Raw genomic sequence first — 12,910 nt, forward strand, 5'->3', positions numbered from 1 at the left:
CTGCAGGTGAAGTTCAAACAAACAGAGCCAGGGAGAAGTCATGCAAAAAAGATTCCATTCACACCAGCTACCAAATTATAAAATCCCTGGGAATTATTTACAAAGCAGGGGATGGGGGGTGGGGAGGGGCCTCTCCAGGCCAGAGCTGCCCAGTCTGTAATGGGGTGGAGAACTCAGAGGGGACCCAGGGGAGGCAGGGAAACTGAGGCCAGGGTAAGGCGGGTCTGGAGAGATCAGGGAAGAAGGCAGCCATTGTGTCTCTAACTTTCGCCAGAAAGTGGGGACGAGCCGGAAGCAGCTTCCCCAGGAGGAGGGGGGTTTGGAGAGTGGGGTGGGGGATGGGTGGCAGGTGGAGGGTTGGGGGCTAGCGGGTAGAGGACTTAGGGGTTGAGGTTTGGGGGACTTGGGGGCACACATGCCTCAAGTGAGAGGAATTTTGGCACGGCCAGGGTGAGGTTCTACCCTGAAAGCGGGTAGGAGAATTGAAAGCACTTTGAAAATATGAAGGGCTATAAAAGGAAACCCACTGACAAGATCAAAGGTCCTCGCACTTGTGGGCACGCGGGAGTCTCACATGCCGCTGGTGGGAGTGTAACCGGGTACGGCCCCTTGGGAGAGGAATCTGGCAGGACCTAGTGAAAATGAAAATGTGCAAACCCCACCATCTGGCAGTTCGACTTTCTAGGTTTAGGACCTAGGAGTCTAGGAGGCGCTCAATCCTGTGCTTCTGGGAGGCAGGCGCCAAGGATGGGCATCCCCAAGCAGGGATGGAGGAAAGTGCAGGCACCCAGGCGTCCCCTAGCAGGGAGCAGGGAGCAGGCTGTGGAGCAGGCTTGCAGGCCAGCACCACACAGCAGGTACAGAGGACGGGCAAGGTCTGAACTCATCAACACGGAAAGTTCTCAGAAACATGTCCGAGGGGAGGGGAAGCCATCAAGGGGCAGAGCGGCGAGCCTGGTTTTCTACCGTTTGTGTAAATGCAAAGGCATAGAGAACGATACTCTGTGTTGTTTGTTTAAACGAGAAGGCAGAAGACAGACTAGAGAGCCATGTAGGGCCACTCGGAGACTCAGAGTAACAGGTGCCTTTGGGGAGAAGGAGATGGGATGAGAACTGGGTGGGGGAGTGTCAAGAAAGGCTTCGATTTTAATTATAAAATAAAATAATTTGAAGCAAAAATTAGTCAACAAATACAGAGAACCTGCTATTTATTTTTTAATGTTTTTACTTATTTTTGAGACAGAGAGAGACAGAGCATGAGCAGGGGAGGGGCAGAGAGAGAGGGAGACACAGAATCTGAAGCAGGCTCCAGGCTCTGAGCTGTCAGCACAGAGCCCGACGTGGGGCTCGAACTCACGGCCCGCAAGATCATGGCCTGAGCTGAAGTCGGCCGCTTAACCGACTGAGCCACCCCAAGAACCTGCTATTTAAAGAAAGTATCTATCTAATGTCTGTGTTGCTATTCTAGGTGCTGGGGACCCAGGAGAGAACAAAAAAGGCGAGACCCCAGCCATCGTGGGAGAGACAGACAGACACTACACACACAGAAGTTCTAGAACTGCTAAGAAAAAAAGTGAAGCAGGTATTTTAGTTAGGGGGTCAGAGGAGCCTGTCTGAGGAGGTGACATTTGAGCAGAGGCTGGACTGAAGTCAGGAAGTGATTCATGCAGGTATCTGGAGGAAGGGTGATCCAGAAGGAGAGGCCTGCAAGTGCAAAGGTCTGGTGGCAGGAGCGTGCTCTGTGCGCTCAGGCCGGGCCGGGAGGGCAGAGGGGTCAAGAGTTAAATGATATGATGTCAGAGAGGAATGAGGGCGGCCATTGGATGTTAACATTGGTCAGTTCCGGGTAGTGGAAGTATGGCTGTTCTGGATCCTCGGCTTTGAAATTTTTTTTAATTAAAAAAAAAATCTGAAAATGAAGACGATGTAAGGTAAAAAGATAGATGGGTGTTGGGGCGCCTGGGTGGCTCAGTCGGTTGAGTGTCAGACTTCGGCTCAGGTCATGATCTCACATTGGTGGGTGCGAGTCCCGCGTTGGGCCCTGTGCTGACAGCTCAGAGCCTGGAGCCTGCTTCGGATTCTGGGTCTCGGGAAAATCAGAATCCTCAAATGTCAGGACGCCGGCAGGGACTCGGTCCTAGTCCACAGAAGGCAGAGGAGCCAGGTGGTCATGCTGTGGCTGCCCCTTCCCCACCCAGGGCACGCCCGGTCCTCAGCCACACGTCCTTTCTTGCAGAGGCCACACTCGAGCTCCCGCTCGCTGGGCCCCGGGCGGCCACTATCATGCAGAGCTGGCGGTGACGGTGAGATCAGCCTCTCTCCCCTGACTCTCAGCTGGCCCCACTTGACTCGGCTGAGAAACTGAGGGTCTTCGGGTGGTTGGGGGCTGGTTCTTGAGAAGAGGCAACCTAGAACAGGGAGGTTGGGGCAGAATGGTTGGGGGGGTGCGGGAGGAGGACTGGAGGCCCTCTTGACTCCATTTCCCCAATTGCCTGGGGTCCTCTCTGAGGGTCGGGGGAAGGGAGCTCTGCACTCCTCCGCCCTCCTCTTCTTTGGAAGGAAACGGGGACAGGGGCTGGCTGCTTGGCACGACCAGGTTAGCCTGAGGTGTGGCCCTGGGATGGCGGGAGGGCCAGGGGAGGCACAGATGAAGGAGATAGTTTCAGGGCTGTGGCTAACACTGTGTTACTTCCTGTTCGTGATTTAGGACGTGAGTCATCCAGGGGCTGGCCCAGGGCATTTAGGGTGCTGAGATAAGCAGGACAGTGGAACGAGAGAAGGCTGCCTGCTCTGGCTGTGGGCCAAGCTGGGTGGGGATGGGGAGGCGGGCAGGGTGGGGTGGGGGGGGGGAGGGTCAGGCTGCCCGAGCAGCTCCTTTGAGACAGGATCCCACTGGACGCCCAGACCAGGTGAGAAGGTACTGGCTTTGTGGCTGGTTCTGAGACCTCCCCACAGCGTGAACTGCCGTTGCCAACCCAACCACAGCTATGCCTTCCAGACCGCCCTTAGCCACAGCACCTGCTGCAGCTAAACCCTCTCTGCACAGGGTTCCCCAAAAGATATCCATTAGTCACCTGAGGGCACGTTAAAAAGCCAGATCATCAGGCCCTCAACAGACACGGGAGTGGGGCCCAGGAATCTGCACATTTAACAAGCCTTCCAGATGACTCTGATGCTGGCTAAAGCTGGAGAGCCGTATTCCTCCAAACGCCTGGCACGTAGCAGGTGTTCAGGAAATACCGGCGGACAGACTGGCTGTTCTTGGGTACGATGCCTTCCACCACACCTGCTTGCAAAGCACAACCATCAGCTCATTGGGGTGAGATGGTGGAGGGCCCTCTGAGAGCTATGGGCTGCACTGGGAAGGGAGGAAAGGCTCCAGGGAGCCCCAGGCCAAGGGTATATACTGTGCGTGCAGCCCCTGGGTTGGGGACCAGAGGGCCACAGTCCTACCTGCTGGAACCTGCTGATTCCCCATGACTGAGCAGCAAAAACAATGGGCTGTGGGACTTCGGGGTCTGAGACATGCATGGCCTGGGAGACCACGTTGAGTGGGTAGGGCCTTAGAGGGAGTAGGATGGACTAGATTCCTGGGTCTTGACCCTGACATCTGCTCACTCGCTCACGTCTTCGCCCCTGTGCTGTCCAGCTTTACTGAGCCCCTCCCTCTGGGGAAATAGCAGGGACCATGACCAAGTGCCTCTGCCCTCAAAGACCACACAGTCCAGCGGCGTGAGAAGCAGCCGGCTGAGCACTTGCTTGGCAAACTAACTCAGTGGGAGCCCACTGTTGCCTTCACTAGCTGTACAAGCTTCCTACGAGGCTTGGCCCCTCCGCTGCAAGACCATGTCTGTAAGTCGTCTGGCCCCGAGCAGACTTCCAATAACCGCTAGTCTCGCAATTACTAACAGAGGAGAGGGGGATGTGAGCAGCTAACCATACGGAGGTGAGGGTTCTGCTAAAGGTCTGCAAAAGTACCAACCCCTGCCTTGGCTGGTGGAGTGTGGTTAAGGGCAAGTTTCACAAAGGAGAGGGAGTCGGTGATCACCAAGCAGATGGAAGGGGAAGCCGTCCCGGGCAGAGGAACCCAGGGGCAAAGGCACGGAGGTGGGGACTCAAGGTTATTCAGGGAGTTCAGGGTGGTTAACGTATGGGGCTGGGGGGGGATCTGCCTGGCAGGCAGTGTGGGCCAGGACGTGAAGGCCTCCAGCATCTCACCGAGGAGGCTGAGCTCGATTCAGAAGGCTGCGGGGAGCCACGGGCGAGGGCATGGAGGGCCCTAGGGGTTCTCCGTGTTGGCACTACCCACATTTTGGGCTGGATAATTCTCTGCTGTGGAGGCTGTCCTGTGTATCATGGGATATTTAGCAGCATCCCGGCCTCTACCCCACGAGAGGCCAGTAACACCACTCTGCCCCCTGAATTGTGACAATCCCAAATGTCTCCAGACACGGATAGATGTCCCTTGCAGGGCAGGGGGCAAAATTGCCCCTTGATTTTCAAACCACCGGACCAGGGGGAAATGGCATGACTGCCTTATGCTTTTGGGAGCTGGCCCTGACCACACCACGGAGCACAGATTAGAGGGACAGAACCTGGAGGCCAGAGGACCAGTTGGGAGATCACTAGAGCATCACGAGTGAGAAATGGCCATGGCCAAAGACACGGCTGGGCTGTGGGGCAGGAGGAAAGGAGCCAGGGATCCAGACCAAGGCAGGGTGTTAAGGGGACTCTGTGCATTTGCTGAGTTTTAGCAGATTTCCCAGCGGCAGGTACACAATGGTGGGTGCCAAGACCAAATCCCATCTTGGAGAGAGAGAGAGTCCGGGGCCACCTGTGCAGGTGTGCTGACGCTGAATGACGAATGGCTCACCCAGAATTTGCCATCGCCCATCCCTAGCCTAAAGAAGGCGTTGGGTCTGCAGAAGCCAAAAGAGATTTGGGGAAGGGTGTCGCCATTGTACTGAGCGCCCCCTGCTGCTTCTTGGGGGAGGGGGTGCTTCCCTTGATCTCGGGCAAAGCAGGGAGGGCTACAAAGGACCACTCTGACAGCTGGATATCCAAGGAGTTTAGGGCCCACAAGACTGACAGGAGATTCTCGCCTGCTTTGTGCCCTCCTGAGTGCCCAGCACCCCAGGGTTGGCCCCACAGATGCTCGATAAAAGTGTGTGACCTGAGTTAGAGCCTGAGGCTAGATGGGCCTGAGGTGACTGCGCCTTTTCCCTTGGACCGGTGCCAGCTGGTGGCCTGTGTTCAGCCACAGGCCCCACCAGGCCCCTGCGCGGCTCTCTATGGCAGTGGGCTGACCCCACAAACTAAATTTCCCAGGTTCCCTTGTCAAACGTTTTCCATCTTAGGTTCGGCCAGTGGGAGGCACTGGTGGGAGACGAGGGCCCGAAAGGAAGGGAGAAGCCAGGATACTTCCCTTCATTGTGCTTCACATGGTGTCTCCTGCAGTGGCTCTGTCTCCTCCGTGGTTCCAGATTCCCCCAGACGCCCTGGCTCCTGGCTCTGGTGGTGCCATCTTCAGCCACAGGGGTGGTGGCAGCATCTTGTGGTTGTTAATCTTAGGGTTATCTCCCCTTCTTCTAATTGTCCTTTTAATTCCTTTAACACCTTTCTAACTAATTCCTCTGTATTAAATCCACTATATAGAAGGGCACCTGGGTGGCTCAGTTGGTTAAGCATCCGACTCTCGACTTCGGCTCTGGTCATGATCTCATGGTTCGTGAGATTGAGCCCTATGTTGGGCTGTGCACTGACAGCACAGAGCCTGCTTGGGACTCTCTCTCTCTCTCTCTCTCTCTCTCTCTCAAAATAAATAAATGAACTTAAAAAAATAAATACCCTTGATAGAATCACTAGGCAGAGGTTTGCTTTTCTCTCGACTTGGCTGCCACCTACTCTTTGGGTCCACTGATGGAGTTGGGATGGGAAGTGGGGTCCCAGGAGGATCCCCACATTTGGGTGGTGAAGGAGCCATTCACTGGGATGGGGAGCCATCGGAGGAGCCAGTGGGACCCATTGGGTTTGAGAGGTACGTGGGTCATCCATGGAGAACCACTTGTCCCTGCATCCACCAGGTGACTCCCCCCTCCCCCCCACTCCTGGTCTTTGGCTCTCTCTTCCAGATCGGGGAGTCCTCAAAACTGCCAGGCGAGACTAGTAAGGGCCAGAAGAAACCTTTGTGCTAGTTTTAGAGGCTGACTCTCTATACAGAGTCAAGTTTGTGGGTTGTGCTAGCCGCACCCTCAGCGTGGCCTATCTCTTAGAAATGTTTGGGAACCAGGTAATTTCCCAGACTCCTGGTCAGGAGATGGGATTTTCCACCTCACAAGAGTCACTTCCCAGTTTCATTCAGTGCCTAGATGCACCAACCTTGCTATCTCCATCATGGGGGTTGGTGGCCCAGAGCAGAGGTCCCTGAACCTCTTGGCAGCCTGCAGTGAGGGAATGGGAGAACAGAATTGTCTCCTGCGGCCCTGCCCACCCCACTCCTCCGAAATGCCCTGTGTGCTGGGGGCAAGGACTCCCAGGCCTGGGGGAGTGAGTTCTGGCCACACGGGGCTGGCCCTTGCTTTAGAGTTGTGGCTCGGGGCGCCTGGGTGGCTCAATCGGTTAAGTGGCCGACTTCGGCTCAGGTCATGATCTTGCAGTCCGTGAGTTCGAGCCCCGCGTCGGGCTCTGTGCTGACAGCTCGGAGCCTGGAGCCTGTTTCGGATTCTGTGTCTCCCTCTCTCTGACCCTCCCCTGTTCATGCTCTGTCTCTCTCTGTCTCAAAAATAAATAAACGTTAAAAAAAAAAATTAGAGTTGTGGCTCAACGAGGAGGAAGATGGAAGATGGCGAAGATAGCAGGGAGCGTGGGTGCTCGGTCGTGATGCGAGCCCCAGGGGAGCCCGCCAGCCCTCGCGGCCCTTGGCCTGGGCTCTCTCTGGACGCCCTCAATTTCCCAGATGCTTTCTGTCCTAGCCTTGTTTACTTGTTCGTCACCTGGACGGAAGACTTAAGAAGGAAGGCAGGGCAGGGTCTGGCTCGCTCTGAGAAGGGCTTGAAGAACATTTAAGGACAGGGGCACCTGGCTCGATCTCAGGGTGGTGAGTTCAAGCCCCACACTGGGCATGGAGCCTACTAAAAAAAAAAAGTTTGAGGATAAATTAACAAATGGATAATAGTAATAACAGCCAACTCAGTATACACAGCTTATTAAGTTACATATACATTTTGTGAGCGTACATACATAACATATATATTATATAGCTTTTAATCTTCAGAAAATGTAACTGTGAGGTTAACGCAGAGACACCCTCAGACGGTCTGGCTCGAGTCCAAATGAGTGAATTATATAGAACACCGGTGGTCCGCCAGAGCTAGTGTCACCTTTGGGAGATGTTTTTCCAAATTAGTGTCCCATCCCCACAGGAATGGGGAGCCAGCGGGGGAAGGGAGTGGGTGGGAGGGGTAGGTGGATGCAGGGCAGGTTGAGAGGCACAGCCTGGGGGCAGCAACAAACCTGGTGGGAGGGTGACTTCAAGGGGAAGGGGCACGAGAAGGAGGTGGAGGCGGAGGGGTCCCCGAGAGCGGGAGCCCGGGGCGAGTTGTGGGGGTAAGAGCCGGAGCAGGGACTCGGGGCCAGGCGCGAGGGGGGCGGGGGCGGGGGCGGGGGCGGGGGAGGAGGCGTGGTCTAGAGGCCCCGCCCCGCCCCGCCCCGCCCCCTCCACCTGCCTCCCTCCGGCCGCCAGAACCCAGGCTTTCGCTTTCCGTCGGAGGCGCCGGAGGCAGCGGGGCGCGGAGAGGAGGCGCGAGGGCCCAAGGGCGCGACAGCCAGGGACGGCCGGACCCGCCCGCGCTCCCGCCGCCGCACGCATGGCGGCCGCCGTCCTCTGGGCCACGCTGGCCGTCGGACTGCAGCTCTGGGCCGCGGGGCGCGCCGTGCCCTCCCAGGTGGGTGACCCGCGCGGCTCTCACGCCCACCGGTTGGCGCGCACCCCACCCCCCCATCCCGGAGCGCGGTGTCGGGGCTCGGGGAGACCGAGGCGCCGCCCCCTGAGGGTGAGACGGTCGCCGCGCGCGCCCGGAGACCCGCCGGGACCCTCCCGAGGCCTGTGTGGCACACGTGCGCTCCGGCCGCGAACTCCGCCCCCGCCGCCCCGGGGCGCAGCCCGTCCCCTCCGGCCGCGCCGACCCGGGCGTTTGGGGCCAGCCGGCCGGCTCCGGGCTGATCCCCGTTAGAGTCTGGCCCCCGACTCAGACACCCCTGCGACTGCGGCGCCCGGCCTGCCTCCCGCGGCGGGGTAGGGGGTCCCGTACCGGGGCGCTGTCCTCGCTGCGGACGCGGGCCCTCTCTTTAGAAGACTTCCTCCTCCTCTGGGCTATGGTTTTCCTCTTTCTTAGAAATGCTGGGGCTGCGCGTCTGAAAGAACAGGGCCAGATGTGCAGTAAGCGCCTAATAAGGGCACAGTAGGACCGTGGGCTGCGTCCCCGTGCGTTTGCGCAGACCCCTTCGTCAGGACCGACTTGGGGTGTCCGGCGACCATTTCAGAGCCTGTTTATTCTTTGCGGACTCTGGGTACTGGGGAGGAGACCGTGTCTTCAGGTTCCCCTGGGCTGACCTCCGCGAGGGCCTGTATCTGAGCTCGGGGGACACAGGAGGTGCGGGAGGCCTTCTGGGCAGTTTAGCCAAGGCAGACGGGGCCCCTTAGGGACTGCAGAAACATGGAGAAAACAGGCCTCGTGCACCCACCACGGTAGCAAGGTAGAGTCTGCAAAGGGATCGTGCATCCTTTGCCTGTTTTGGACTGTCTGCGTGGTCTGGTAAGACAGAGTAACCCCATTTCACAGAGAAGGCAAACTGAGGCTCAGAGAACTTGTATTTTGTGGAAGGGCATAGGGGGCGCTCTTCCTCTAAAGGGGGCATTTCCCCCCTCCAACCTCCTCATGACCTTACCCTGATGAATGTGCGATGTGCTGACTCAGGTGAACATCTTCACGGGGAGGAAGGTGGGAGGTGGCACTGGCTCATGCGGTAACGTGAAGTGACTCACTGACCACGGCTGGAGACATCTTTAGAGTCCAGCTCTCCAGGGCAGAGGATGGAGGCTGTCGCACCGGAGTTGACTCACCTGCAGTGGGTGCCAGGATGTACCCTGGGGTGGTGGTGGGGAGGGGGGGTCTGCCCCAGAGGTTGTCTTGAAAACAGGAGGGTCAGGAGAATCCCAGCTCTGAAAGCCTGAGCGCAGGGTCAAGTCACAGACTCGGGCCTCGAGGGGTGTTGTCCTGCCCTGGTGAACCCTGGGGTCATGTGAGCCCATCGGGGGGGAACAGGTGCAGGGCTTCTCTGTGCAACACCACGCCTGAGTCCCAGAGTAGTGTGAGGGGTCCTTGGTGTCTCTCACTTCCCACGCCTCCGGGCCAGCTCCCGTGTCTGCTCAGGTCCCCTCGCCCCGGACTATGTCCACAGCCTCGGGGCTGGCCTCCTGGCCCCCGCTGCCTCTCCCACTGACCCTCCTTGGTGGCACTGCTCCCCGTATTGGGGTACCTCTGCGCCTGCCCGAGAAGCCTGCTAATGACTCCCAGTGGTGGAGGAAAAAATTCCCCCGGGTGTCTCAGGTTGGAGTGAGTGAAGTATCTGGGTTCTTTCTGCCACCTCTCTGCATCCGTACCCCACATCCAGAGAGACTTGGTCATTGCATTGTCCCCTCTTCACGGCACACCCCTTGCCGCCTCCTTCTGGCCTTTCCCACGAACCACCCCTTCCAGAAAAGCCTTTCCTCACCCTCCCGGTTGGATTGGATCAAAACTCTTTGTTTCTCCCAAGAACAGACTCTATTCTGCTTTTGAATCTAGTGGTGTCTTATCTACCTCAACAGGTGGAAATTTCCTTGAGCGCAGGGCCTGTGGGGTCCTCTTCCCCCTGGTTTTTATGAGCTAAGTGCCAGGCACTGTGCTAGGCCTTTAGTACAGAATCTCACTGAAAGCTTCCTTACAGCAACTCCTAAAAGGCGGGGGAGGGGGTGGGGTGGGGGGTGGGGGAGGTGGTTGCTGCTGTTCCCATTTGGAGACGTGGAAGCTGGGGCCCAGAGAGGTTGTGACATTTCCCAGGATTACAGGGCTGGGGGCGGGGAGGGGCTGGGGGGATTTGAATGCAGGTCTGCCTGATTCCCCAGCTCCTTCCACACTGTGCTCCCTGTGTCAGGATCTCCCCGCTGCCCCCAGCCAGCTGCCTCACCCACAGTGTGCACTCAGGATTGTTGGCCGTGACTCACCGTAGTTGCAGAAGGAGCCCCCCCCCCCCCCCGGGGGATCTGAACTGGCTGCAGGGTGTGGCAGATTCGTTTTGCCATCCGGGCTTTTGCCTCCTTTAAAAGCCGTTTCTGGCTGGTGTGGAGTGCATCATTCATTCATCTGGTATTCATTCATTCGGCAAATAAATGCGAGGAGAGCTGGCGGAATAGGTAAGGGCACTTGGTGCCCTCTGAGGGGGATGGGCAGGGCCCCTGCCGTCTGGCTGTCTGCTGGGAAGGGGGTCGGCCTGCCTCTCACCGGAAGTCTGGAGGCTGAGGGGCCCCTACTACTTGCCTGCTCATTACCCGGGGGGCTGGGGCCAGCTGGGGTTAAGGGGACAGATTGGGGCTCCCAGTTTGACCTGGGGACAATGGCCTTTGATGTGGAGATGGGTGATCTGTGTACCTGCTGTCCCGGGATGCCCCCTGCCTGACCTCCCAGAGGGGAGCTTGCGTGCTAACTGGGGATGTGGCCTGGTGGTTGGTCCTCCTGCACAGGGCGGCGGGCAGCCAGCCAGGCACCCTGGTACGGCGCCGTTCATTCATTCCCCCAGCATTCGTGGACACCTACTCTAGGCCCACCCCGGTGCTGGGCTCTGGGGACCTCAGATGACCATGACCCGGCTCCAGCTCTCCAGGAGCCACGTTGCCAATGGTCACAGACCTGGGCTCTGCCCCTACCCGCCCTTGAGAGCTGGGCCAAGTTAGTGGCATGGACACTGTGGGCCTGGAAAGTACTTCCCACCTTGCTGTCCTCACAGAGCCGAGTGGGTGTGAAAGGTATTGCGGCAGATAATGGCTGAGAGCCTTCCAGGCATTTTCGTGTTAGGTAGTGACCCTCACTGACATCCTGGAGCACCATTGCTTTCCAGGGCTGGGAGATACTTTATGGCCTTGACCATCCAGTGCTTCCTAGAGGAGTAGCCAGGAAAGTTGTATGTTGGGTGGGGTGGGCAGGGGGAGTTTTGATGTCAACCATGGTGTGTGTGTGTGTGTGTGTGTGTGTGTGTGTATGTGTTCCATTCAGCTCTCAGTTTTATGCCATGCTGGCTGCTTTTCTGTTCCTCAGGCATGGCACACACACCTACCTCAGGGCCTTTGCACTTGCCTTTCCCTTTCCCTTGAATGCTCCTCCTGCTGATCTCCCCTAGTCTCATCACACTACTTCTTTCTGCTCAAATGAATTCTCCTCAGAGAGCCCTTCTCTGACCATCCTGCCTACAAAAGCTCCCCACCAGGTGCTCTCCCTCCCCTGACCTGCTTTGTTTTCTTTGTTCTGTTTCTTTCACTTTTACCGCATCTTCCTACTGGATTGTAAGCACAGTGAGGGCTGGGACCTGCTCGCCGCTATAGACTCACCGCCTAGAACCGAGGTTCTCATTCTCAGCACCCTTGACATTGGGCCACATCATTGTTTTGGGGCTGTCCTGTGTGTTCTGGTACATTTAGCAGCATCCCTGACATCTACCCACTAGATGCTAGTAGAACCCCCCCCCCCCTTTAGTTGTGACAATTAAAATGTTACCAGATATTGTTGAACGTCCCCTGGGGGAGAAATTGCCCTGGTTGAGAACCGCTGGCTTAGAATAGTGCCTGGCATGTCGTAGGTGCTAGAAAATATTGAGTAAATGTGCAAAAATATTCACTTGACCTGTATCATGGCCCTGTTTTTTGGATGAGGCAGAAGGGTTTGAGAAGCCAGTGGTGGCAGGGCTGGGTTCCAGTCTGTCTCCCTCCGTTTGGGGTATTTCTCTGGGTTCCTCTTCACGCCGTATTGGGTCTGCGGAGGCTAGGGGTGCTCTCCTGAAAGTGCTCCCTCCTGTCCTTCACATCCCCTCTCTAGCTCGTGACAGGGCCATCCACTGGCAATGACTCAGGGCCCCGATCGGCATGTGACTGGCCCAGAAGCGGGAAGGGAGGGAAGCTGGGGGTTAGGGAGGAGAGAGGGGTGCCACCGGGGGAACGGGAACAAAGTGGGGATGCTGTGGCTCCCAGTTCCGGGCCCTTTGCTGGGTCATGGGAAAGCAGTATTGATGACTTAGGGGAAGGGCCCAGCCCTCAGAATCAGGCAGATCTCAGCTCAAATCCTTCCTCTGCTGTTTACAGGCTGTGTGTTTTTGGCAAGTCTTTCTATCTCTGGGGAGCCTCTGTGTTTCCAGCTGGAAAATGGGAACGACCTCCAGCTCATTGGATGCTTGTCAGGGTTAAAAGTGCTTTGTAGGCTATGCAGTTCACTGGTGGCTATTTGAGCATGGGTGGCTTTGCAGGGCCTGACCTGACTTTGCACTATGGGATGGTGCTCAGGCTGAGGCGGGGACCACCGGGGAGTCAGATTCTCTGTCTCTGAGCCACAAGGGCCCCAAGGTGTGGGTAGCAGACCTCTGGTTGCCCAGAGCTTATGCCCAACATCCCTGAGAGCAACTTTCATTCTGCCCTGCCTTTTCCTGGCTGTCCTTCCTCCCCTCGAGCCCCCTCACTGGGCCTCTCTCACCACCTGTCCGGCTGCTTGGCCTCCGGACCCTAGCATGTGGTCACGGTCAGGGGGTCAGGAAATCACTCCCCCACTCCTTTCATGAGTGACAGGTGCTGTATGTCATTTGAGGGTGAGCGAGGGGTACATTTGGCACA

The 12,910-nt window shown here is 57.4% G+C and overlaps 1 protein-coding gene across 1 annotated transcript in view; it reads left to right on the plus strand.

Moving 5' to 3' along the window:
• The first annotated feature begins 7,734 nt into the window (after positions 1 to 7,734).
• The window catches only part of TNFRSF1B (TNF receptor superfamily member 1B), a 33,231-nt gene continuing 28,055 nt past the window's right edge, over positions 7,735 to 12,910 (plus strand). The window contains exon 1 of the mRNA XM_086715704.1: positions 7,735 to 7,943. Coding sequence (XP_086571830.1) covers positions 7,866 to 7,943 — 78 coding nt within the window. The 5' untranslated portion in view covers positions 7,735 to 7,865. The remainder of the gene's footprint in view (positions 7,944 to 12,910) is intronic.

This window comes from Puma concolor, chromosome C1, assembly GCF_028749965.1.
Source record: "Puma concolor isolate L17-30 chromosome C1, mPumCon1.1.hap2, whole genome shotgun sequence".
Classification (NCBI taxonomy): domain Eukaryota; kingdom Metazoa; phylum Chordata; class Mammalia; order Carnivora; family Felidae; genus Puma; species Puma concolor.